General features: G+C 43.6%; 1 protein-coding gene across 2 annotated transcripts in view; it reads left to right on the top strand.

Moving 5' to 3' along the window:
- The window catches only part of kcnn1a (potassium intermediate/small conductance calcium-activated channel, subfamily N, member 1a), a 53,265-nt gene that overhangs the window by 23,381 nt on the left and 6,039 nt on the right, over window positions 1-23,845 (top strand). For both annotated transcript variants that reach the window (XM_086203335.1, XM_086203336.1), the window contains exons 2-7: window positions 450-923; window positions 4,158-4,253; window positions 5,149-5,567; window positions 20,422-20,563; window positions 21,435-21,545; window positions 23,363-23,490. In XM_086203335.1, coding sequence (XP_086059461.1) covers window positions 450-923; window positions 4,158-4,253; window positions 5,149-5,567; window positions 20,422-20,563; window positions 21,435-21,545; window positions 23,363-23,490 — 1,370 coding nt within the window. The remainder of the gene's footprint in view (window positions 1-449; window positions 924-4,157; window positions 4,254-5,148; window positions 5,568-20,421; window positions 20,564-21,434; window positions 21,546-23,362; window positions 23,491-23,845) is intronic.

The following is a 23,845-nucleotide window of genomic DNA, read 5'->3' as shown; positions in this document are numbered from 1 at the left end:
GATTCAATTTTCTGCACTTTAGGGTCCACTATTGGTTATATAGTTTTTATTTATACATCTAGGTCCATCCATTATTGATGAGTTTTTGAGCAATCTGGTTTGGACGGTGCTTCCTTGAAGGGAAACATACAACATAACATCAGGTACAGGGCAAAAGGCAGGTTTGACTGTTTCACTGTGACATTTATATAAAGTCTTCCTAACAAATCTCATAACCAAATATATTTAAGGTTCCTACTTGGACACATGTCCTGCTGAGCACTAAATCTGTCTGCTTTTATAACCAAAATTGTTTTGCAAGATCCTTCCCTCCCTCTCTGGAGCCACGGAGATCTGACTCCCACATCAACGCTCTATTTAAAGTCTAAACCTGTGTGTCTCTTCAACACATTGTTGGTTTACTCCTTTATTGTTATGATTGTAGTTAACGTTCTTTGCTTTTTTGACAGGCCACAACTGAGCAGAAGAAGCTGAGCCATGCTGGATCCAAGCCCTCCCTCTCCGAGAGCAGCGGCCGACTCCCTCAGATAGCCATGAACACCTGCAAGTACAATGGCGGAGTGGTGAGACCACTAGTGGGCAGTCTGGCGTCCTCGTCGCGCCGCAACCTCGCGGATCTTGACTCGGAGACGCAGCCCTTGCAGACACTACACAGCTCTGGCCTGGAGGTGGTGGTGTCCAAGGGCAACGGCGGCGAAGACCCCAGTAAAGCGTCGAACGAGAGCTTGGTCAGGGAGGGCAGTGGGCGTGGTGGAGGCAGGGCGCCGCAGAAGAAGAACAGGGACATTGGCTACAAGCTCGGCCACCGGAGGGCGCTGTTTGAGAAGCGGAAGCGGCTCAGCGACTACGCACTCATCTTTGGGATGTTTGGGATTGTCGTCATGGTGACGGAGACGGAACTGTCATGGGGGGTTTACACTAAGGTAGGCTGCATGTGTGTGATGCTTGTGTGGGGGCAGTGTGTTTGTGCGTGTTGTGTTGCCATTGTCAAGTCTTGAGTTGTGTGGGGTTGGCAGCTGTCACAGCAGCCATTATTAGCGCTTTGACGCTTTTAAATACAACTTAAGGAGATTTTTGTTCTATTCAGTATCTTTCCTACTATATGGCTTTTTATTCAGATTTTCTTTATCATCATCAGACTGAAGTTGGTTCCATCACAGGTGCCATTGTGTCTGTCTGTCACTCCCTTTGAAGCCAGCAACTAAAATCACATGGTCACAGCAGGAGGGAGATGGAGAGGGATAAGAGAGGAAACAGGGGAGAGCGAGATATGGAGACGGAGACTAAGGGAGGGAGGGAGAGAGAGATAAAGACGAGTAGAGATGAAGAGGAAGGTCAGTATTAATAAGAAAAGGGATAAATATCTAAATGCTTCAAAGTGGGACTCTTGAGTAAAGCAGTGCAGTTTAGTTCCATGGTGTCCAGGTAGCCCCTCCGTCGCAGGCACTCGGCTCGGGGTCGCTTCTGAGTGAGCTGACGGTGTCTTTTAGCTCTGCTTTTCGACCCGAATGTGACTCAAACAAAAGGCTTCACGGCTTTCGAGCTCATTTTTAGACAAACCCCATTTTCAAAGCTGCTTTGAATCAGTATTTTTATATTGACGTTTAATAAACATCGATGATGCAATATGTTGTAATGTTTCCTCTTGGCTCTGATATCAATACGCTGGCACCAAATATCAGTGTTTTCATTAAAAGTTCTGACATCTCGCCATTTTGATGAGTAGTTTGCGCGTGACTGAGTTAAAGAGGCGATGATACAACGACCTTTTTTTTTTTGCATGATTCTGTCAAACCAACACAACGATAGAGGGCATCAGCCCAGGCCCGCTGTGCTGCCTACCATCATGGGGGCGCGGGTTCAGTTCCCCGTGTTGCTTTTGTCCTGGTCGGACACCCGTACAGACCCAATCGTCCGTGTCTGCTGGTTGGAAGCCGGATGAAGGTGTACGTCGTGGTTGCTGCTCTAGCGCCCCCTCTGGTCGAGCAGGGAGAACGGATATTGTGATTTATTATAGATTATTTGTCTTTGATTGTACTGACGACTGCAGTGTCAGCGTACCGTGAGTGAGACCTGTGGAGTTCCCCTCAGCTCCATGGAGCTTTAAAACACCTCTCAATATTTTTTTTTAAACTTTTCCAGCTCACTGTTCTCACCGTCATGCAGCTACTTAATGCGAAACCGAGTTCGAAATCCCTTTGTACGCTAGTGAAGTATTTATCAAAGTTCACTGGTGCCAACAAGAAGTTCAGTTTTGAGCTCGGACAGAACCACTGCAGCACCCCAGTGCAGCCACTTTATCAGATGCAGCATGATTCGACATCCACTCTACCTCGATGGAACGTGACATCTTCTTCGTTTTTGTTGACATTACCAGAACGGTACTTTTATCGCTGCTGTGCCGCTGTGCTGGTGCATTTCTTCACTTCCACCACAAGTGCGGCCCAGTCGAGTGACGTCTTAGCTGCGTGGGATCATCACGACTGGAGGGTGGAGCCTTCCCAGCGTCCGCTTGCTCATGAGTGGGCCGTGTGGCGCTTTCATTTAAGAATGGCTCGGCATCCCATTTTTAAGGGTTCTTAGTTGGAGAACCTTTCCTCAGTTCACTTTGTATCCTTTCTGTCAGTCAAAAGCTGAACCTCCGGCATCTTTGAGGTCAATATTGTTCTTTTAAGGTAACAGACGTACCTTTCCAGGGAGCATTCTCCAAACGTGTACCGGTAAAGCGAAGAACTCATCTTGTCCTGCACCCCGGTGAACAGTTTGGATCGCCGTCTCTTTCCCCTCGCACCAATCAAGCTAGCCGTTTTTTTTGATTGCGTACGTGTGTGTGTGTGTGTGTGTGTGTGTGCGTGTGCGCGTGTGTGTTCGTGTTCCTACAACTTAGTAAATTGTGTGGTGATCTGTACGACGATTCGCGAGGTTTTAGGAGAGCAGCTCAGTTCATTCATCAAGCCGAACTCAGACGAAACCTAAATGACCTCCCGACTCAGAGCGACACGGGCGGCCTGTGCTGCCGATGGTCCATTTTCCGTGCCGTGTCCCATCTGATCGCAGACACTTGAGGCAGCGCCAAGGTTTTCCAAGCCCTGAAGGAGGCAGGCACGTTAAGAGGCGGCAGCGCTGGGACTGAAAACTCCTTGAACCTCTGGCAGGTGGATTAATTGGTTTACTCAATGTTATTTCACCGGGGACTTCTCAAAACAATTTCAGACATTAAAATGTCTTGAGAACATGTTGCCGACCTGAGGGCCAAAGCAATCTAGTTGATAGCTAAAAATACATTTTGTAATATAGACCAGAGGAGGACGGGGTAATAACTGAGCAGCTCACACTGGCAGTCATTGCTCTGACAATTATGAATGATTCTTCCACTTGTTGTTTATGCCATTTGTTGTTGTTATTATTATAATAACAACCGTGCAACCGCCATCCTGCTGTTAAACAGATCCATCACGTTTTAGTGACATGGAGGGGAGGGCTGGCGTACTACGCTTGTAGATCTATGGCTCTCGTGCACGCGCCAGCACGCACACACACACACACACACACACACACACACACACACACACACACACTGTAGCTCTGGCGCCCAGCTGGCCTATTTATCACCAGCAACACTCACCACGGCGCCCCCCCCCCCCCCCCCCCCCCCGCTAATGCTAGCCTTGCCTTTTCTGCACCTGCCATTAAACGGAAAGTCCCCCTGTTAGCGGCGGCCTGTGATTAATTGGTGGTTTAGATGGTGGCGAGCAGATAATACCAGGCTGCACCTCCACCTGCAGCTGCGTTGCGATGCCGCTGTTTGTGTGTAAACCCCATTATCCGCCCGCAGCTAGACTTTTAAGCTAATAAGTAGTGTGTGCATGTGTGTTTACCATGTGGGGTGTGTGTGTGTGTGTGTGTGTGTGTGTGTGTAGCTCTATACAGCCTACATGATGTGCCTGTTCCTTTGTGTTTCTCATGCTACGAAACCTAACCAGCGTTTTTGCGCTACATATTGACAAAGCACACATCTATTGCCCTCAAATTAAATCAATAGGAGTGCTTTATTTTTTTTTAAGTATCATATTAGATGATGTCATGAAAAATGTGTTTCATTCAAAGAACATGCTGGTTTCTAATGATGCTTTTCATGTCTTTCTCTCTCACCGTAGGAATCTTCATACTCATTTGCACTGAAATGCCTTATCAGCCTTTCCACTGTTATATTGCTTGGTCTTATAATAATGTACCATGCCCGGGAAATCCAGGTGAGTCCGCCACCCACTAAATATTACTCTTTAAGCACAATATCATTTTACCAGCAGCGTTTAAGATCTGTGTGGCGACGATGATAAGGATTTCTGCTGTGAAAGAAATTAAAAAAAAAAAAAGAAGATTGAAATATTGTTTTTGTTGATGAGGCCAATGACTTGATAGGAAAGTGGAGTTAGTAATGCTAGGAATCATCCAGAGTCCGATTTTTAGAGTGCATTTGGATACGTAGATATTAGAGTGGATCGAATATTTGAAATAACATTGTGTCCAAGTTTCGTGGCCGCAACACAAACGATGCCAATGTAAATCAGTTTAGGATCTTTTTTTTTTTTTTTTCTTTTTTTCTTTTTTCGAGGGGTTCCCCCAAATTCACTGCAACAACGTCATCCAGCCGCGCATTAAAAGACAAGGAAGTCCACAGTGAAAGGCTGGTGGCTGGTGGCTGGTGCCAACCGATTCTGGACCGCCGTTCAAATCCCGTTTGAATCACCCGCGTCACAGAATTAATCGCGTTTCCGTGCCGAAACCGAACCGGGCCTGAACCACTCGAACGCATCGCGCGTCTGTGTTGTACAGCATTGAATGTTATTTCGAGAAGCTGCTGTCAGTGAAAAACAGTAGAATGAACTTTTCTGAACTACAGAGCCACATTAGCTGATGTTTTGTAGTAGAACCTGATACCGTGCGCTGCCATGAAGAATCCCGACTGGGATCCTTGCTGAGTGTCTCTTGTTATTGCTTCTGTTGCTGGGAATTTCACGAGATTTTACCAGCAGATACTGTGAGTGATAGCCTGCTTTACTGAGGCGTTGAAGCAGATGAGGAATTAACGCTTTAAACATGAAGTAAGGGAATGTACTAACACGAGTCCCGGGTGTCTTTCTTCAGCTGTTTATGGTCGACAACGGTGCGGACGACTGGAGGATAGCCATGACCTATGAGCGGATCTTCTTCATCGTGCTGGAGCTGCTGGTGTGTGCCATCCATCCCATCCCAGGCCAATACGTCTTCACATGGACGGCACGGCTGGCCTTTACATACACACCGTCAGTGGCTGACGCTGACGTGGACATCATCCTCTCCATCCCCATGTTCCTGAGACTCTACCTGATCGGCAGGGTCATGTTACTTCACAGCAAGCTGTTCACGGACGCTTCGTCTCGCAGCATCGGCGCCCTCAACAAGATCAACTTCAACACACGCTTTGTCATGAAGACTCTCATGACCATCTGTCCAGGAACTGTTCTGCTGGTGTTCAGTATATCGTCCTGGATCATTGCTGCATGGACTGTGCGCGTCTGTGAGAGGTAAACACAGGCTTGTGAATAATGGATATTGTCGGGCTCAAATTGTAAAGCAAAATGGCTGACGCACAATCACGTGTTGTGGATTACTAGACACCTTTCTTCTGTCACTCTCTCTGTTTTGTCCCGCACTTCTCAGTGTTACCTTGTGTGCTGTCACTCATTTGCACTGGGATCCGCAGACATGTGTGGAATCGTTAAGATAGATCACATAGAAATAGATCTCTACTCAACTGCCTGTTTCAAAAGAAAAAAAACAACAACACACCGACATGTGATTCATTAGCTCAGCAATTGCTCCACAACTCCCCAGCCCTTGTTTTTTATTGCTATTTTAGATGGCTTGTCCATAATTCATGAGTGTCTAATTGTTTGTTTGCTGAATGGTTTGTTTTGGTAATGCAGAGCAGCCCCCAGGATCCCCTAACCCGTTTTCTACCCAAAACTGCGCAACGGGCTTCGTCTCAAGGGGGCAGCAACGATTCTGACTGAAAATGAAAGAGGCAGGGAGAAATGAACAACTTTTTTTCCCCTCTCTTTCTCAGTTTGCATTTACATAAGGAAATGAGACGTTAATGTCAGCTTTGATGTTTTAAGACATTTTTGCATAGTTGGAGTGGAGGGGGAGACTTGTGGGTGGAGGGTGGAAGATCTCCAGCAGCAGGTCTTGTCAGAATGTGCTAAAGGTTAAGCATTAGCTTGGAGGACGGCTTTGCTAGCAGTCCTTCTCCTATCCTGATTAGAGATGCTCAGTGAACCCCTGCAGCCCACCCTGCCTGCTTCTACTAAATACCTGCGCTACCTTCCTCTACCCCTCCCTCCTCCCCCTTAACTACCCCTTTAACTAACCACCTCCCCTCGCACGCCCAAACCCCGGATCCTCCCTCAGCAGCACCTCCAGTAGTTGGACGGTGGGTTTAAACCAGCAGTGACAGCAACAACAGAGATGGTGTAACAGTTCATCTATAAGCAACTTACAGAAATTTAGGGATACTATTAATATTCTTTTATCATCTTATTAAATAAAAAAACGATCCAATCTCAACCCCGAAAATGACCATGACATCTTAACTCTGTATTACGTGGTGGCGGCAGCCTGACAATGATTGAAATTACATAGCAACACAGAAGCAATCCAATAACAAGTCAGTGAGGATCCTTTTTTCCTGTAGTGGAGCCTGGAAATCCCTGGTTAAACAGCATGAGGCTTTGGGTAGCTGTTAATGTTGATTTGTGGTTTAAATAGACTTGTCACTTGTCAACGGCGTCTTAAAATGACATTCACTTTTGGAAAATTCCGTCGTACGATGTGTTGTTGCAGTTAATTAGATTTAGGAAGAAAACCCCCTTTGTTATGTTGAAAAATTGTCTGTCAGGTTCAAGATATTTTGGATTCAGTGACGTCTATGACGTTGTGGGTCAGTGTGTCTACTGTACAGAGAGCAAGTGTCTTATCCTCCAAATACGTTTGCGCTATTTGTAACATTTTCACCTCTTTACCCTCGTCAAACAACTCTGTTTTTGTAAGATCACCTGTTTGAGACAGAAGGAGCTGTTGTGGAGAAATACAGTGACCTGCGTGTGCAAGGATACAAGGAAGCGAAAAGGTTGAAACTCTAGAAACGAACTACAGAGCAGTAAAGTGAGAAAGCAAGGTAACGTGGTGAAAATGTTTCAAATAAAGTGTCAAATGTAAATGGACATTGATTCTCCCCTCCCTTTTTGTTCTGAAAACCAATGGATGATGACCTCATACGACCCCAAAATAATCATATCAGTTTATAACACTGCGCCTCACAACGTTAACTAGAGCTTCAAAGGGTAACATCTGGTGTTTGCTGGCACCAACGACCACCCCAACCTGCTGCCTGATGTGGACGTGTTTACGTTTCAAAACTAGAAACCTCCATTGTCCCGCCCACCATGAAAAATGATCCAGACTTATTTACATTTACATTGTTTAGGTAGTGGTAATTTTCACACATAACGTACCACCACTATGGAATGCAGTGTTAAGAAGGTCGTGGTCACTCGTGTAATCTCTGCTAGATCCCCCGGAAGAACAAAGACAATTTTCTCTAAGTCCTGGCAGGAAGGAGACGAGTGGAGTGGCGATCCTACGGTGTGCAGGCTCAGTTTGGAAATAGGCAATTGGAGGAGAATCACCTCTAATAGATGCTAGATTGGTTTGCTCACACACACACATTCTGTGGCACACACTGTCCAGTGCATGCCATTAGTCTTTTGGTTTCAGAATAACATGCGTGTTCAGATGGGTGTCTTGGTGTGTGTTACTATGGATGGGTGCAGGCATGCACATGTAGGTGTGTGTGTGCATGTGTGTTTGTATAATGTTTTGTTGTACTTTCTATTTCCCCACTATGCTGCTCCATAGGGATAACATGTGAGTCCTCGTTCTCTAGCCGTGTAAAAAAAAAAACAACAAAAAAACAACTTATCATTTTGCACCGAGCTGGCGCCACTGCTGCCCTGATTGGGTTTTTTTCTTTTTTTGGGGTGGGGTAGGGGTGGGGCCTTAGTGGGGAGAAGGGGCAGCCCCTCTAAAACAATAAATTGATTATTCTTCCCAAAGTCAGTGTGGCAAAGGAGGATTAGCGAGTTGGCATGACGGTGGCACCATCCTTCTGCTAAGAAAGCAGGATCCCTCCAGGCTCTTAGCGGCTAGCAGCCTAGCAGAGGCCGACGGTATGAGCAGCACTTTGAAGCAAGCGTCTCTTGGCTAACTATTCTGTGTTATAGGCCAGGAGGAGGAGGAGGAGGAGGAGGAGGAGGAGGAGATGTGTGCTAAAATGGAGCAGCTCCTTCAAGTCACCTTCACGTGTTTGCCAGGGGGCAATTTGTCTTTTCTATTTTTTTTTGTCTCCTTCTCCTTATACAATTGTTATAGATCCATATTGCACAAAAGTCTTTTTAGCAGCGACTCCAAAGATTTGTCGAGGAGTAAAAACCTTTTTGTTCTGTCATTACCATCTCATTATGTGTGTCCCTTCACAAAATTAATCAAACAGTGTTCTAATGGTTTTCCACAGACAAGTTTTTGCTCTAGAATGTCTGGTAGTAACAAAAACAGTCTGAGTATCCGAGGAGAGGGCAGAAGTAAGGCGATGCACTTGAGTGTAACAGGGGTGTGTTTTACTCCACAGCACAGCGCTGATTTAGACTGTCAGGCATGTGTAGTGTTACAGTCCTATAACAGGCAGGTAAGTGAGGGCATCGTTTCTTATGCGGAGACATTTTTGAAAGCGGAATTTGTTCAGGGCTGTGCTACAGTTTTTTTGTTTGTCTGTTTGTTTGTTTTTGTTTACATCAATTAACCCAATGTTTTTGTGGTGGTCTCCCCGCAGCCCCCCTCCTCTGGTAAACATCAAAACAGCATGCAGGTTTTCATGTTTACTTCCCATCATTCCGAGTAGAAAAAAAATAAGGGGGGGGGGGGACAAAAGAGGCGCTTGTTTCCTGAAGTGCTGTTTGAGTAATTCCTGTTAACTGCGCCATTACACAGAGCCAATCAAAGGGCAGTACGGTGTGAGATTGGACGAGCACGGAGGTTCCTGGAAAATGCCTAGATGGGGGGAATGAAAGACACACAACAGGGAGGGAGAGAGGGGTGGAGGGGCCGAGAGCCACGCTAATAAGTAGATGGATTTAACGCTGGTCACTAGCTCCCTTTCCCTTCTTCCTTGAAACAGCCCATCTTCAGAGCTAACCTACCTCAACTAAGCTCCCTAACTAAGCTCTTTGGCTCCCTCCCTCTCTCTCCCACTCCTGACTGATCCCTCACAGATCTCCTACTGTACCCCATCTAACGTGGCATGCTTTGCAGTTCTTCCTCACCCCCACCCCCTCACCCCCACCCCACAATACTGACTCCCTGTCCCTCTGCCTCTCCTTATCCATCCTTAGCCAAGCAGGCCTAATCCGCCCAGAACTCAGTTACACACTTTCATGCATGCCTTGCCTGCCTCCCTGGTTTCTCGCTCCTTTTTTCCTCTTTAACTGTTATCTAATTCTCTACGTCTCCTGCTCCTAACTCTGTTATCTCAAACAAAGCGCTCTATTTCGAGGCGATGTGAGACTGCTGTTTCTCACCTTGCCTCTCCAGCGAGGACCCGTAGGCTTCGTAAAAGACGAGCTTTCAGAAAGTTTAGTTGACTTTTCCCTCAGAGTGCAGCACCGGATTAGCAGGCTTGCGTTACCAGTCAGCAACACCTACACCCGCCCTGACATCCAGACTGTGACACTGCTCAGACATCAGATCATAAAGTACAACCTGCACTCTGGTAAGCGTTTATTGTCACCACACAAAAGCAGATCAGTGATGAGTGCTATTACTCCAAATACTGATCCCGAGTTGTACGAATACAGCACAAAAAAGAAGAATCCTCAATACAAAAACAGCCCGCCATGAACAACAACAGACTGTCGGAATGGCAACTTCAACTTTCATACACAGGTTTGCATAAAATATTCAAGTAAATTCAAAACTTGTGCTGCATCCAACACACACATTTAACAAGGAGTGTATCAGCAACATGGGTGGAAATAAAAATTCTCTTCAATTCTACCAGCTGGTAAACTAAGGATGATGGGTTCCATCTAACTGTCCTGATTATGTGACTTGTAATTCTGAAAGTGCCCGATGCAGTGTATCGCTCATATTTTCAAAATAAGGGTGACTTTCACCAAGGTTTGCAAGTGGTTTTTATGTGAATTGTTGCAGACTGAAGAACAACAGGATTCTGTGGTTTGATGGCCTGACCTGATGTGTCATTTAAAAAAACAACAACAAAAAAAACAGTGCTCATGGAGAGCGTGCAGGAAGTTGTCATCTACGCTGCCGACGGGTCTGCTGCAGCCACAGACGGTGAACGCTGTCTAGTTGTCAGCCTTCAACCTGCACCCCTTTATTCTCTCTGTTATCACTTTCTACTGTGTTCAGTCAAATCACAATGACACGCTCCCTCAGCCCGAATCATTTTTATTTTTAATCATTTTTGTTGGGCTGTGTCATCTACCGCAGATGCACATTGGGAAGAAAGTGTTGTCAAAACCAAAGCAGTGCTAACTTCATCCCCAACATTTAAAGCTAAGTAATGTCTGAAGTGGTCCCATCTGCTAAAAATACTTGTTCATCAAACACTCGTTCATCCTCTCGTAGGAAGATCAAAGAGTGTGCCTCAAACATTGATTTAATGCAGAGTTTTGAACTCTCTTGATCTGTTTTCATGTAAGTTTGGAGAGAAAAACAGCAATAACCACAATAGCTGCAGAGCTGCTGCCGTGCGTCCTCAGACTTGCACTGCTGATGACCTCAGCCCAGGTCAAAAATACAGCTGCCGCTGCTTTTACGGCGTTTAACAGAACAAAATCTGACTAATACGTATCGTCACCTTCTTAAAATAAATGCCTAAGTCGTGTTTTTTTTTTACTTTTTTTAGGGGGGGCCTTAAACAACTGCTTTTCATGTTTTGTCTCAAATTTTTTGTGTTTTCTGAAAAACTTGAAAATTACAAAGTTGAAAAAGCTGCGATTATTTTAAGAAGGCGACAATATATGTAATTGTGTTCATATTAAACTGAAAACCCCCAAAAAGTATCAGAATGGTTTGGCAAATGTGGCAGGCTGATGCACACGTTTCCATACGATGCTCCTATGTTAGATGTTCACGTGAAGTGTTCTAGGGAGCAAGAGCAAGGACACGCGTACACGCACACACAAGAATTGATTAAATTCGAGGAAGATCCACCATGATGGAGCTTGAATCGGGCCCACACCATTAGACATGAGCTTTTGCATTAACAAGAAACTGTATCTGCAAATTGAATGTAAAAGAAAATGCATTTGTCTTATCTGGTCCAGGTAGTAGCTGAAGGACAAGGGTTAAAATTACGTGGCCACTATAGAGGAGGAACTTTACAAATCTTGCATCTTATACTGCCATTCTTTCTAATGGCCAACAGGGGGCGACTCTATCGGTCGCAGAAAGGAATATGAGGAAACGACTCAACCGCTCTCGCGATGTAGTGCAGGAGGGATGATGTAGCTTTGCAGGCCAACCCAGATGTTATCGTCATCCTAATGCCAATAGAATATTTATTCATATTTGATTTGTGGTTATTGCTGATAACGTTCCGTGGTAAACAAAAAAGTATGAGACTTACAGTACAGGTGTTGCTAATCTAAAATAAATAAATGAATTCAATGGCAAGAGAACCAAAGTTTATGCTAACGACACTGCGGACGACTTTAAAGTCTTCACAGCTTTACGCTTCTTTTGATTTCAGCATGACGGCGTTTGTAGCCTCTAGTTAGCAACTTTTTTTAAGCTGCATAAGCACCTCAAAATTCAAGAGTGTGGTATTCACTGCTGTATTTTATTCTTTAGAGTAGAACATTAACATGTATTAAGGTAGGGAGAACTATGGAGCTTTTTTCAGGTGTTTAACAGAGAACCCTTTGACTTCGAGATGAGGCAACCAGATGATGCTCGCTAACTTCATCCTTGCGTCACTGTTTCTGTAGTGTAAAGGAGTTCATGTCTCTCACTAATTTCAATTCTTCGTCATCGTCAAGCGTGGTCATTGCTACCATGGCAACCTGACTGCTTCTCTAGTAGGTCCATCCCTGACTCTTCTCTGTCTCCACCCACTCAACCAAATATGGTGACTTAAAAAAAACCCAAGATGGTGACATCAAAACCCCAAACTTGAACCACACAAGCAATGGGCGATGTCACGCCTGCTTCTCTCTGATACCGTCGATGGGAGTGTGGGCAGAGATTAGGGAGGCAGTTGGCGCTACCTGAAAGTCTTGACAGACTTGGTGTTGTGGGCAGAAGTACAGAAGTATAACAGATTAGATATTTCATGTACTGCATTGGGATGAATGGCAACATCAAGGAAAAGCTTAGGTGTATTGAGTTGGCAGCGGAGGTGGAGTGATGGTGTTTCAAAGCTCGTCCCCTGTAGGTTGGACGCCCAGTTTGCAGCAGCACGACGAGGTAACTGATGAATTCCCTTGAACACATTAATTCTGAGAGCTTTTACAATTACATGTTATGAAGTTGTTTCCTGAGCACAGCTTTATTCACAGCTGTCTTTAGAAGGGCCCTGAAGAGACCGGCATACCATAACTCACTACGGATCGCCAGAACTGTTCAGTGGAACGCCTGTAATAGGATACTTGCTATCTGATAACCCCAGACACAGAACCACACTGCAGCACTGAAACATTAAGATTAAGAGCTCCATGAACACTGCTTCCTGTCTAGTTGGCTTGTAGATCAAGAAGGGCACTTGCAGCAGGTCATAGCGAGGGAGCACCACAAGACTGAGGCGAAGGCTCACTTTATTATCCTGATTAGAGCAAATCTCACCAGTTATACCAGCGCAGGAAGTTCGAATACAGCACAAATTAAAATCACACGCTGTCCAAGCAAGTCTTTACTTTTAAATTAACAAGTATGCTGGTGAACAGCAGTATATAATTCTTTTATAACGACTTGTGATTTAACTTGTCCATATGCACTTGTAAAATAATTACTGTTACTGCACCTTAAGTGCACAGTACTTTAGAAATATGGACAGCAATTCCTTCTTCCTCTGAAATACCCTGCAGGTATAGGCAGTACCAATAAAGAACTAATAAGAAATATCTGGGCAGATTCATGTCAAGTGATATTGTATGTACTACATGGTAGTGTTTGGACTGTAAAACTTGGGTTGTAGTAGGAAGTTACAGAGGAATTATACATAATGTTGTATATTTTGTAATTCTGATAACCAACAGACCTGGTGGTCAAAATTCCGATACAAAATTTCCAATTTGCAGCATAAAACACAGCTCTGTTAAAATGTTACTGTTCTTTATTGACGCGCAGTCGTACTGACCATCAGATCTACAGTAGGAGGACCAGGGAGTTTTGTTGTGGGATGGGATCTTGTACTTACAACATGATAAATATTAGCCTGTAGAATGTGTTTAAGTCACTAAGCTGAAGTTTAATCACAACAAACTTGGAGAGATGGCGACTTCTCCATGTTTAAATTCAAGATGAGTGTCAGCGTGACATTGAGTCCTTCGACAGGTCAAGTGTGTTTACGGATTTACTGTCTGGTTCAACTCAGGCTGGAAGCCAAGAGAGGACGGTGGATGTTCATCCAACTCTGTCCTTTGCGTAGCTTTTTACATTAGGGTGGAAAAAATGGAATTATAGATACTGGTTGACACAGAGTTTGTTTCTTTCTACATGTGAATACACCGAAACTCTGGCTGGTGGCGGGATTCTATAATCAGCTTCTCATCAACATATTGATGCACATTTTGAAGTACCTCATTTGAAAAGGTTGATGGAAAACTGCAAAATTCAAGCAAGCTCCCTCAATTTTTAAAAAAATGTTTTCCAATGCTTGCTTGAGACGGTTTTTGCTTTTTTTTGAAATGCAGGAAAAAGTCAGAAGTAGCAAATCTTTAGCCCACATGACCGAACAGCGTTTGTTTTGTTAGTTCTTTTTGCTGATAAACGGCTCATCATTGTCAAAAGTTTGTTCCAGCCGTACACGACGTCATGTATGCATCACCTTCCTCTGGCAGCATTATGAAGCCTATTTATTTGCTCCGCTCTGGAAACACACCTAATGCACCAAATTTCATCTTTAACAACTTTTAAATGGAAACACGACTCGTGCAACTTTGAGTTTGTTTATGTGCTTCATACATTCTGGCAGAAATTAAGCCCATTATTTTGGAGTTGGAGATAATAAATGTCAAAAAGCGCTCAGATCAGAGGAATAGAAGGTGTGGAAAAGAGAGTTTAGACATGCGTAGCAGGAAATGTGGTACGAAGAAGCAGACCATTTGCAGCAGTCTGCTTTGCTGCAGCATGTAGTTCTGCTTTTTGGGGTGGGTGCCCACTTTGTAGGTAGCCCACATTTAATTAAATATCCCGCGCCATAGCCTGTAACAACAGTTCAGCTCAGATGTATGAAGTGCGGTTAATGTCTAGTCTAACTGGGATGATGGAGAAACTCTCTCTTTCATGAAGGGTTCCATTCTTGTTATTTACTTTCCCTTCTTCCACGAGTTCCTTAGAAGAGCCCATTGACTGGATGAGCGATAAGAACTTTTAATGTCACTGTGCTGCTGTGCAACAAAATTACGGTAGTACATTGAACAGAAGTCGGGCTGGGATTCTTTGTGTGTGTGTGTGTGTGTGTGTGTGTGTGTGTGTGTGTGTGTGTGTGTGTGTGTGTGTGTGTGTGTGTGTGTGCGTGTGTCTGCTTGTGTCCTTGAGCGTTTGCACGCGCGTGCGAAGTCCGTCACATACAAAATGTCTTCCATCTGAGTTAGCAGCCTGTTGGCCTGGCTCAGCCATGTCAATGAGACTCTGAACGCAACACTTCTTTGCGGCTTGTTGTGTCGGACCCTCGCCATCGGTTATCCATCTTGTTCAAAGGAGATCATTTGTTTGTGGAAAAACTGGTAGTAGTCGTAGTCATCGTCGTCGTAGTAGTAGTAGTAGTAGTCGTCGTAGTTTGTAGCTGAGCCTTTAGCTTAGCTCTTAGCCTTTCTCCCATACTGCAGTACGCTTCAACTTTACTCTCCAAAATGAGCAAAATTAAAATAAAAAGAGTTCTGAAGAATTTTTCAGACAGCATCTGTGTGCATCACAGTCATAATCTTGGGGGATAGATGTGTAGTTCAAGAAAGAACTTGATGTTTGCCTCAGCAAGGACACAAAGGAGTGAATTCTAAAACCCCGGAAGAAAGTTAGCATTGTTGCATGTCCGCTTTCCTTATCTCAAAGTCAATGGGTTTTTTGAATGCAAACAAAGTTTATTTATACAGAACCTCTGACAGAAACCGGTCACAAAGTGCCCCTCTGTCAGAATAAAAGAGAAACAGCCAAATATATTAAAGAGATCAAACATCAAATACAATACACAGTACCGGAGCCAGTGGAACAAAGAATAAATATAAAACCATTAATATAATAATAAAATGCAGTTCTTGGGGCTCATCATGAACTCTTGTTTAAGATTGTTTAATATTTGTTGTACAAAGAGCATTCGTAGATGCCAGGCATGTGAACTGGAGGCCTTTTTGTTGGTTTTAAAAATGTCAGCCGGCTAACCAGCAGCTGAACAACACTACAGAGGTGTTACAGACATTAAGTCAAGCTAACATTAGCTATGCACGTCTAACACTTGCATTTACACTTCAAACATTATTAAACTGGTTTTCAAATTCAATTCAGAAGATTATTTTTCAAACAAAATATGTTAATCTGAGGTGGCACGGTGGTGCAGTGGTCAGCACTGTGGCCTCACATCAAGAAGGTTCCTGGTTCAAGTCCCGGCTCCATCACAGGATCTTTCTGTGTGGAGTCTCCATGTTCTCCCTGTTCCTGTGTGGGTTCTCTCTGGTACTCCAGCTTCCTCCCACAGTCCAAAGACATCAAGAGGGGACGAGGCTGATTGATACTCTAAATTGACCGTAGGTGTGACTGTGAGTGTGAATGGTTGTCTGTCTCTATGTGTTGGTCCTGTGATGGACTGGTGACCTGTCCAGGGTGAACCCCGCCTCTCACTCAAAGGCTGCTGGGATAGGCTCCACCCCCCTGTAACCCTTAAGAGGACAAGCAGTAGAAAATGGACGGATGGATTCATGTTAGTCTGCTACACCTTCGTTAGCCTCAGAGTTTAATTTTGGCATGAAAATCCTGTGTAAAAATCCTATTGGTTTTTGGTCAAGGGAACGTATGCTCATGCTAACGTCTGCAGAGCAAAACTAAGCTATTATTCCAGAACTCTTGTCTGTCTAGGTTGAGGAGGCAAATCTCTTATTTAAGTAAAAAGTAACGCATGAACACAAAAGCTTCTTTTGTTGCCGGAATAATTTGGTGTGGCCATGTTATTTCATGGCCTGTGTTGTGTGTGTGAGCAGTGGATGGACTGCATTATTGCATGATAATGCTGTACTATTTGAAGTTAACAAATCCCTCTTTTATGTACCTGTTATCTCAGAAGTATATCATAAAAGGTACACTTGTCATAAAAATGTTACAGTCCATATTGAGCATGCTGCCGCAGGCTCTCTTTGCATATTGACTGCATTGTAAAAAAAAAAAAAAGAAAATAGTTAGGTTTGCAGTTTTTAATTAGGTCATCATCACTTTCAGTTTAATTTGCTGAGTTTATCTGCTCATGTTTACCACAACAAACATTCCCCAAGGAGCATCGCAACATATTTGTCCCCAAGCAATCTGTCGGTGCTCAAATCTATTTGTACGACGCAAGACATGAATTTGTTGAAAACATGAATTTGTTTTTGTTGATGTGGAACCAAAATGCAGGAAGAGGAGGGGGAAGTGCTGGGAGGAAGAGGTAATTTGCTGTGTTGGCTGACCAGCAGAGGGAAGTGTGACTATCCTGGAGGAAGTTAGAAATGCAGATTTTAGCGTTGAATCAAGTCCACTTGTGAAGCAACAGTTTCGTGATGTGCAGCAATATTTGTATGATGTTTTCAGGTTAGGGTGAGTCTAGAAATACTGCGTATGCATATACACCGCATATGTACTTGTCAAAGTGACCTTGACCTTTGACCACCAAAGTCTTTAACGTTCACCCTCAAGTACAAGTGGAGGTTTGTGCTGAATTTGAAGAAACCCTCTGGAGGCATTCCTGAGTCGTCGCATGTGTGTAAGGTGACAGGTGTCATGATCTTGTGGTGACAGTGACTTGACCTTTGACCACCAAGATCTTTTGTCCCCAAGGGAGTTTGCTCCAAATTTGAAGAAACACCCTCAAGATGTCCCAGAGATCAGGATAATGAGAAGGGAGCTGCTATTGTGCATATTTGAGGTAACAGTGAGCCTGACCTTCGGCCGCCAACATTTTTCAGTTGATCCCCGAGTCCCAGCGGACACTTTTCACATCTGCCGTGCGTGGAGGGTTAAAAAATGCAAACCATACATTGGAAATAATTGCTATAAACTGAAAGTCTGCGTTGAAAATGACTATTTTCTTATAGGCATCTCCAAATATTGTGGAAAGTTTTTTTTTTTTTTTTTTCATGCGATAGAAAAATCATGTTTTGCTTTAAAAAAAAAACCCAAACCAATATTTGTCTGTGTGTGGGTGTGTGTTAGCTCTTTCCATCCATCCTTATTATGGTGAGTTGTGAACATTTGCGCTGTAAGTTGTATTTCCTCAGGACTCACCACAAGTTCATCTAGCTCTGCACAATGACGGAGGACATTAACATACTGTACTTGAACCCACAGGGAAAAGTTTCATGCACACAAAGAGAAAATATCCTGCTGTTGGTTTTACATCTCAGTGACGCGCAGACTGGGCTGACTAGACTGGGCTGACTAGACTGGGTGGTGACGCCTAAGAGAGATCAGTGAGGTTTAAGTTGAGTTTCTTATCGTGCAGAAAATGATGTCGCTTGTTGATTGTTTGGAATAACAGATTGAACTGAGGGGATGTTTTCACGCGCGGGAATTCTACTCTCCCTCCTCTAGTAGATGGGGGAGAAAATAAAGCTCATTTGTGTGTAAATGACAAATGTTTTCTAAGATTTTTTTTTTTGGAATTCCATCTCTGAAATATAGGTGATGTCAGGATTACGCTCACAGGATGTCTGTCAGGGAGGATTTAATAGTTGGGGGCTTGTTCTAGTCACTGTCTACCTGGAATAGGTTAAAAGTGGTGCCAGCTCTTCTCCATGCTATTCCAAAACTTGACACAGTATATTGAGAGCCTTATAAAGTCTTATCGATCAGCTCCCCATCTATCCTCTGTCTATTAACGTCTCCTTTTAGAGCTGAGAATTATTGAACTGTATGTGTCAAAAAACTTCTACCACTTAAAAAAAACAATGCCTTCTCCATTTTTACAAGCCTATTTATGGGTCATATTTACAACAGAGGGATAGCAGCTGTATTGTACTGTAATAAATTGCTCACGGTGCTAAAAATGTGCAGCACATTCCTGCCTGCCGTCAAGATATGACTCACTCTCTGCACGCCTTGATGACAAGATGAATGAAATTAACATACTAGTCACTTGTAATTACAATATTTAGCCAGCTGATCAAGTTAAGCCCCCTGGCAGCTATCAAAGGGCAGCTGGTGAAGTGTTGGGATGCAGGTAAAAGAGACAGGGGTGTCAAATTCAATGAGCTTCTCCCTCCGTTGCTACGCCACTGTTTACAAATGAAAGAGCGTCCGAGAAAGACGTACAATCCCTCTCTACCTGGCCACACTGCAGCATTTGTCCCGAGACTTCCTCCGCCGCTCCCCTGCTCTCAATATACTGGCTCTGAAGCATGCAGGATGCAGACATCTTTTTAATTCCTGCATGGTATTGTACAGACTGCTTTTCTGCATGTCATTTGAGAAGCTTGAATCCCACAGAACGCACACAAAAATGCTCATACTTCTTTTTCCACCCTGAATTTGAGCATGAGTAGACACTTGACAGTGGGAGTTACTGCAGACGGGTTGATTCGTAGATGTATGATATTTAATATAAATGATCTGTCCTGGAGGAGAGGGACGGTGGGGTTTTGGACTTCTGATGAAGGAAGGAATTGATAGTCCAGCCCCAAGTGTTCCAGTCTGTACCAATTAGAGGCGATTGTTCCGGCCCCCTTTTGAGTGCACCCGCTGCAACACTGCTGGATAGTTTAAATTTAAAATTCATGATTTCCCCTTTAGAAAACCTTTAGCAACATCTCACGAAATCACACTCTCCCATATATTGTCTTTGGATGTTAGCGAGATGTTGTCTCAAAGTGCTTAATGAAGATTTGATTTTTACTCCAAAGTTAAATCTTATCTGATCTCCTCCTAGACAGCCCATTGGGAATAATCGGACGCGTTGAATGAGGGTGGGTGGATAAAGCAGATTTGTGATGGACTTTTGTCTTGCTGCAGAAGGTATGGGAATGTCATCATCAATACAGCTTTGTGCGGTGTGTTTTTAACGGAAATATCTCTGCATATTCACAGCGGGCCTTTTTTGGAGTGACAATTCAAGCATGGCTGTCAGCTATTTTCAGCAAACAATATGTTTGAAGTGATGATTTGCATTACCAAACCTTTCTGGGGGCAGCAACTCTATGGAGGAGGATTTTGCAGCAAAACCGTGTCCAATAAGCCAACTGTTTGTTTGATTGAATGCAGCAGTATGCATTTTTGGATGCATTGACATTACATTTGCTGGGTTGTCTTATTCAAATCAAGTTTGACCACTTACAGCTTACATCACTTACAGCTATATGGCCTGTCTCTAAAAGTGTTCACTAAAATTGTAACTTCCATGCTAACGTACTGAAGGAATAAGTGATTTGGCCCCAGACGCATTTTTAATTGCTCCTTTGTATCTCTCGTCTCACCAAATGGTTAATTTTGGTATTGAAAGCCACTTGAACACACGTTCAGTGGTTTTTGAAAATTTAAAATCATTTCACCTAATTGGCTGTTTGCTTTTACTGAATACTTGTCAGTTTTCCACATTTTTCTGCTCCCACATTGAGAAGACCAGATGAATTAGAGTGTCTTCAAATCCATCAAACCCATATTTTTAGTGTTATTTTTGTCAGGCAGAATTTAAACTGTGGGCAAAACTGACTATATATAGTAGGTGTAGCACCTTGCGCCATGACTACTTCCTCCCCCCTGATCCTCGCCACCTCCACCTCCTCCACCCACCACCTCTGTTCGGTTCACACGGCACCACACCATCCCTCAGCATGCTCTCCCTCCACAATCTGCCTTCAGTCTTATTCACTGTGTCTCTCCCACTTCTGCTTATCTTTGTTGCTTTAGGTATCATGACAAACAGGAAGTGACCAGTAACTTTCTGGGAGCCATGTGGCTCATCTCAATAACCTTCCTCTCTATTGGCTACGGGGACATGGTACCACACACGTACTGTGGGAAAGGCGTGTGTCTGCTGACAGGGATTATGGTAGGTTCCCCTCTTCCACACTCAAATGTAATGGCGTCTTACTGGGTAACTCCTATGAGATCATCCGGTCTTCAAAACAAGAGCACCAATATTGTCAACAAAGGTTTCTATCACGGAAACTGTTCATTCTCTACTTTTACCATGTTAGCATGAGAGCTCTCCAAAAATGCCATCATAAATAACCATAATTTGGCCCATTTTGGATAAACTAACCACACCGTGGTAATCTGTAGGGTTTTTGTCTTGGCCGACATGCTTGGAAAAACTAAAATCAGTCAATAATTTTACTTCCCAATGGAGCAGAAACGAAGAGAAGCCCTCTGGGATGTTGGACCTCAAGTTTTTTTGGTTAACTCTGAGTTAGAAACAAGGTTATTTGGCTCTCTTGACTCCTGCTCCTTGATGGTGTTACTGTTTTTTCTCCAGTCTCCACGAGAGTCCCCCCCCCCTCTGGTACTATAACTCACTATATCCTCTTGAGGAGCTAAATGCTATTGCGGGACAAGACAGACCAGCTCTCACATCTTCAGGCGCACATGATCATGGTCCCTTTGATCAGATACCTCAGTCTTTGAATGTGATTTTGGACAGTCAGAAAAGATTCATAATGCGGTGTTTGTTTAAAAATTAAGACAACAACTCCCATGATACCACACTGTCATAGCGACAGAAATCCTTTTCCATGTGCTTGTCGAATCCAACGTACTGTAGTCTGTGAAAGAAAAAACAAGGCAGAATCGTGGGTGACGTGGTTAGTGCATGTTTTATTAACTAGTTGACCTAGTTATCTAGGAGTCTTGTCTGGTTTCTAAAGGTGAAAGAACGAAAGGATACATCAAATTTTGGGTCTGACCATGTCTTTGTGCAACAGGGAGCTGGTTGCACTGCACTTGTGGTTGCAGTGGTAGCCAGGAAGTTGGAGCTGACCAAGGCTGAGAAGCACGTCCACAACTTCATGATGGACACACAACTCTGCAAACGAGTGAGTCGCTGTCCTCCAAGACACTCGGATCATTTTTATTTACAGGAAGGGAGCCTAAACATCAGTTCATGACCTTTCACGGGTTCTGTTCTAAAACTAGACCTGCAGTTAGTCCAGGTTCAATCACTTAAATGCTAACATCTGAAGTACACACTCACACACACACACACACATGCATACACACACACACTATTAGCTGAAACTGTGCTTGCTTGTGCAACACCTTTAAAGCTGTTTATTGTTCTGCTCAGTTTCTCGAGGATTGAATGATACTGCCGTTTTTGCTGATATTTGACAGTTTGGTGTTTCATAGCTGATAGTTACCAATGTCAGTGTTGTCTGTATAACCACAAATTCATATGAATCACACATTTAAACTCATGTTCATATTGTGAATGAATGTAAATGAAGAAAACCCAAATTGCTAATAATTCTTCAAAGAAGACACCGGAGCAAAACTGGGCCGAGAAAAACGTCAGACATCGATAGTTTAAAAAAACTGACGAATATCTGAAAATACAGATGACGTGCAGATATTATCATGTATCCCTTGATTTTTTTTTTTCTTTGCGGGTTTTATTTTTTTTTAATTTTTTTTCATTTTGTTGCATGCAAACATAAACTCAGATTTTCAGCTTGTGGAGTCAGTGTTGGGGACGTTCTTTCTTAAAAGTCAAGTATAGGTTCGCCTCTGCGCTGCTGTGAACAAGCGTTGATGAGTGCAGGCTCGTTGTTTCAACTGAATACAGTAGCTGGTCGTTCTGGACCGAGCTGGAAGTGTTATAGATGGTTGTTTTTTTAAAATCTTAAATCAAAATGCTTGGGGGTTACTGAGCGTACAGCTGGATCAAGAAGATGTGGATTATATCAGATCATCTGTTTGAGTGTTGGACACTTTTGAACAGTTTTTGCTGGTTGTTTCTTTTATCGCTGTAGACGTTTTTAGCCACTAGCTTCAAGCTAAATATACTGTACGTGGCCAAAGAAGTCACACAGGAGGGAAAATAATGTATCTGAAAGGCCACACACGCTGTTAAAATGATGGCTTTATTTCAGCACATCAGTGGAACCTCTTTGATCGTTTATACACTTTATCAAGAATCAGGAAATCACGCTGAGATGAAGCTCAACGGTCATTTATTTGAAGCCATGGCGTCCGAAACGGTGACACCTGAAGTCAAGAAGATTCTTGATCAAATACTTGAACTGCCCCAGCTTATCCAGTTTTAGTTGATTCTGCAAGTTATTCCAGTCGAAATGGTGCAAAATTCCTGAAGGCTGCAGGATCCTTGTGAACGGCAGGAACATGAAGTGCGTGCCACTCCTGAGAACGAGTCGTGTGTGTGAAGTCTTTGACCTACGAGTGATGATGGGTAGGAGGGCAGTTTCTTTAGTAATCCTTTAAAGATAAAGATATAAAGGTGCTGATCACTTCTGATGGAAAGGGGGGGCCATCTTACCCTCCGATGCAAAACACAATGGCGGATGAGGAATGGATGACCAGTCATAAATCAAAGAGCCGAATGATGATCAGAATTTGGATGTCTGAGGTTTGAGATGGAAGCGGGCCTATAAAATAATCACCGTAATCCAAAAGTGAAAGAAAAGTTACTTCCACAATCTGTTGCCTGCAAAAAAAAAGAAAAAGCAATCTGTATCCTTAAATTCGGACTCAATTTTCCTGATGTTTTATTTCAAAGTAAACTTACCAACTTACCCTCAGCCCAGTTCCCCGGGTGTTTGTAATCGGGGACTTTTTCAATAGCTGTGGCATTTATCTCACATTGCTGAGCGTCACAGTCCAACTTGTCCCACAGGTGAAGAACACAGCTGCCAATGTACTCAGGGAAACATGGCTCATCTACAAACACACCAAGTTGGTCAAGAAGATCGATCACGCCAAAGTGCGGAAACACCAGCGCAAGTTTCTTCAAGCCATCCACCAGTAAGTCCTGCTCTGCCTTTCATACACTCAAGTTAATGTATAATAACATGTACAAATGAATTTGCTCACCACCACCCACCAAGGAGAATCACTCAGCATGCCCCAAATCTAGTTATCAGGGTGTTGAATCCACGTGACTGTCCTTAAAGGTAACTGTGGTACAAAATATTGAGGCTGTATTATTAATAGTTCCATGAAACTGCGGGAATGTTTAGTCATAGCTGACTATCATCTCTAGTGTATGATACAATGTCCTCATTTCCTGTGATTGTTAGCCTCACACACATGAAAAGTCCCCCCCCCAACACACACACACTCACACACAGACACACACACACACACACACACACACACA

The sequence above is a fragment of the Aulostomus chinensis genome, chromosome 5, assembly GCF_037954235.1.
Source record: "Aulostomus chinensis isolate RoL2024-O1b breed Wild chromosome 5, RoL_Achi_v1.0, whole genome shotgun sequence".
Classification (NCBI taxonomy): domain Eukaryota; kingdom Metazoa; phylum Chordata; class Actinopteri; order Syngnathiformes; family Aulostomidae; genus Aulostomus; species Aulostomus chinensis.
This window is presented reverse-complemented; position numbering and strand designations above follow the sequence as displayed.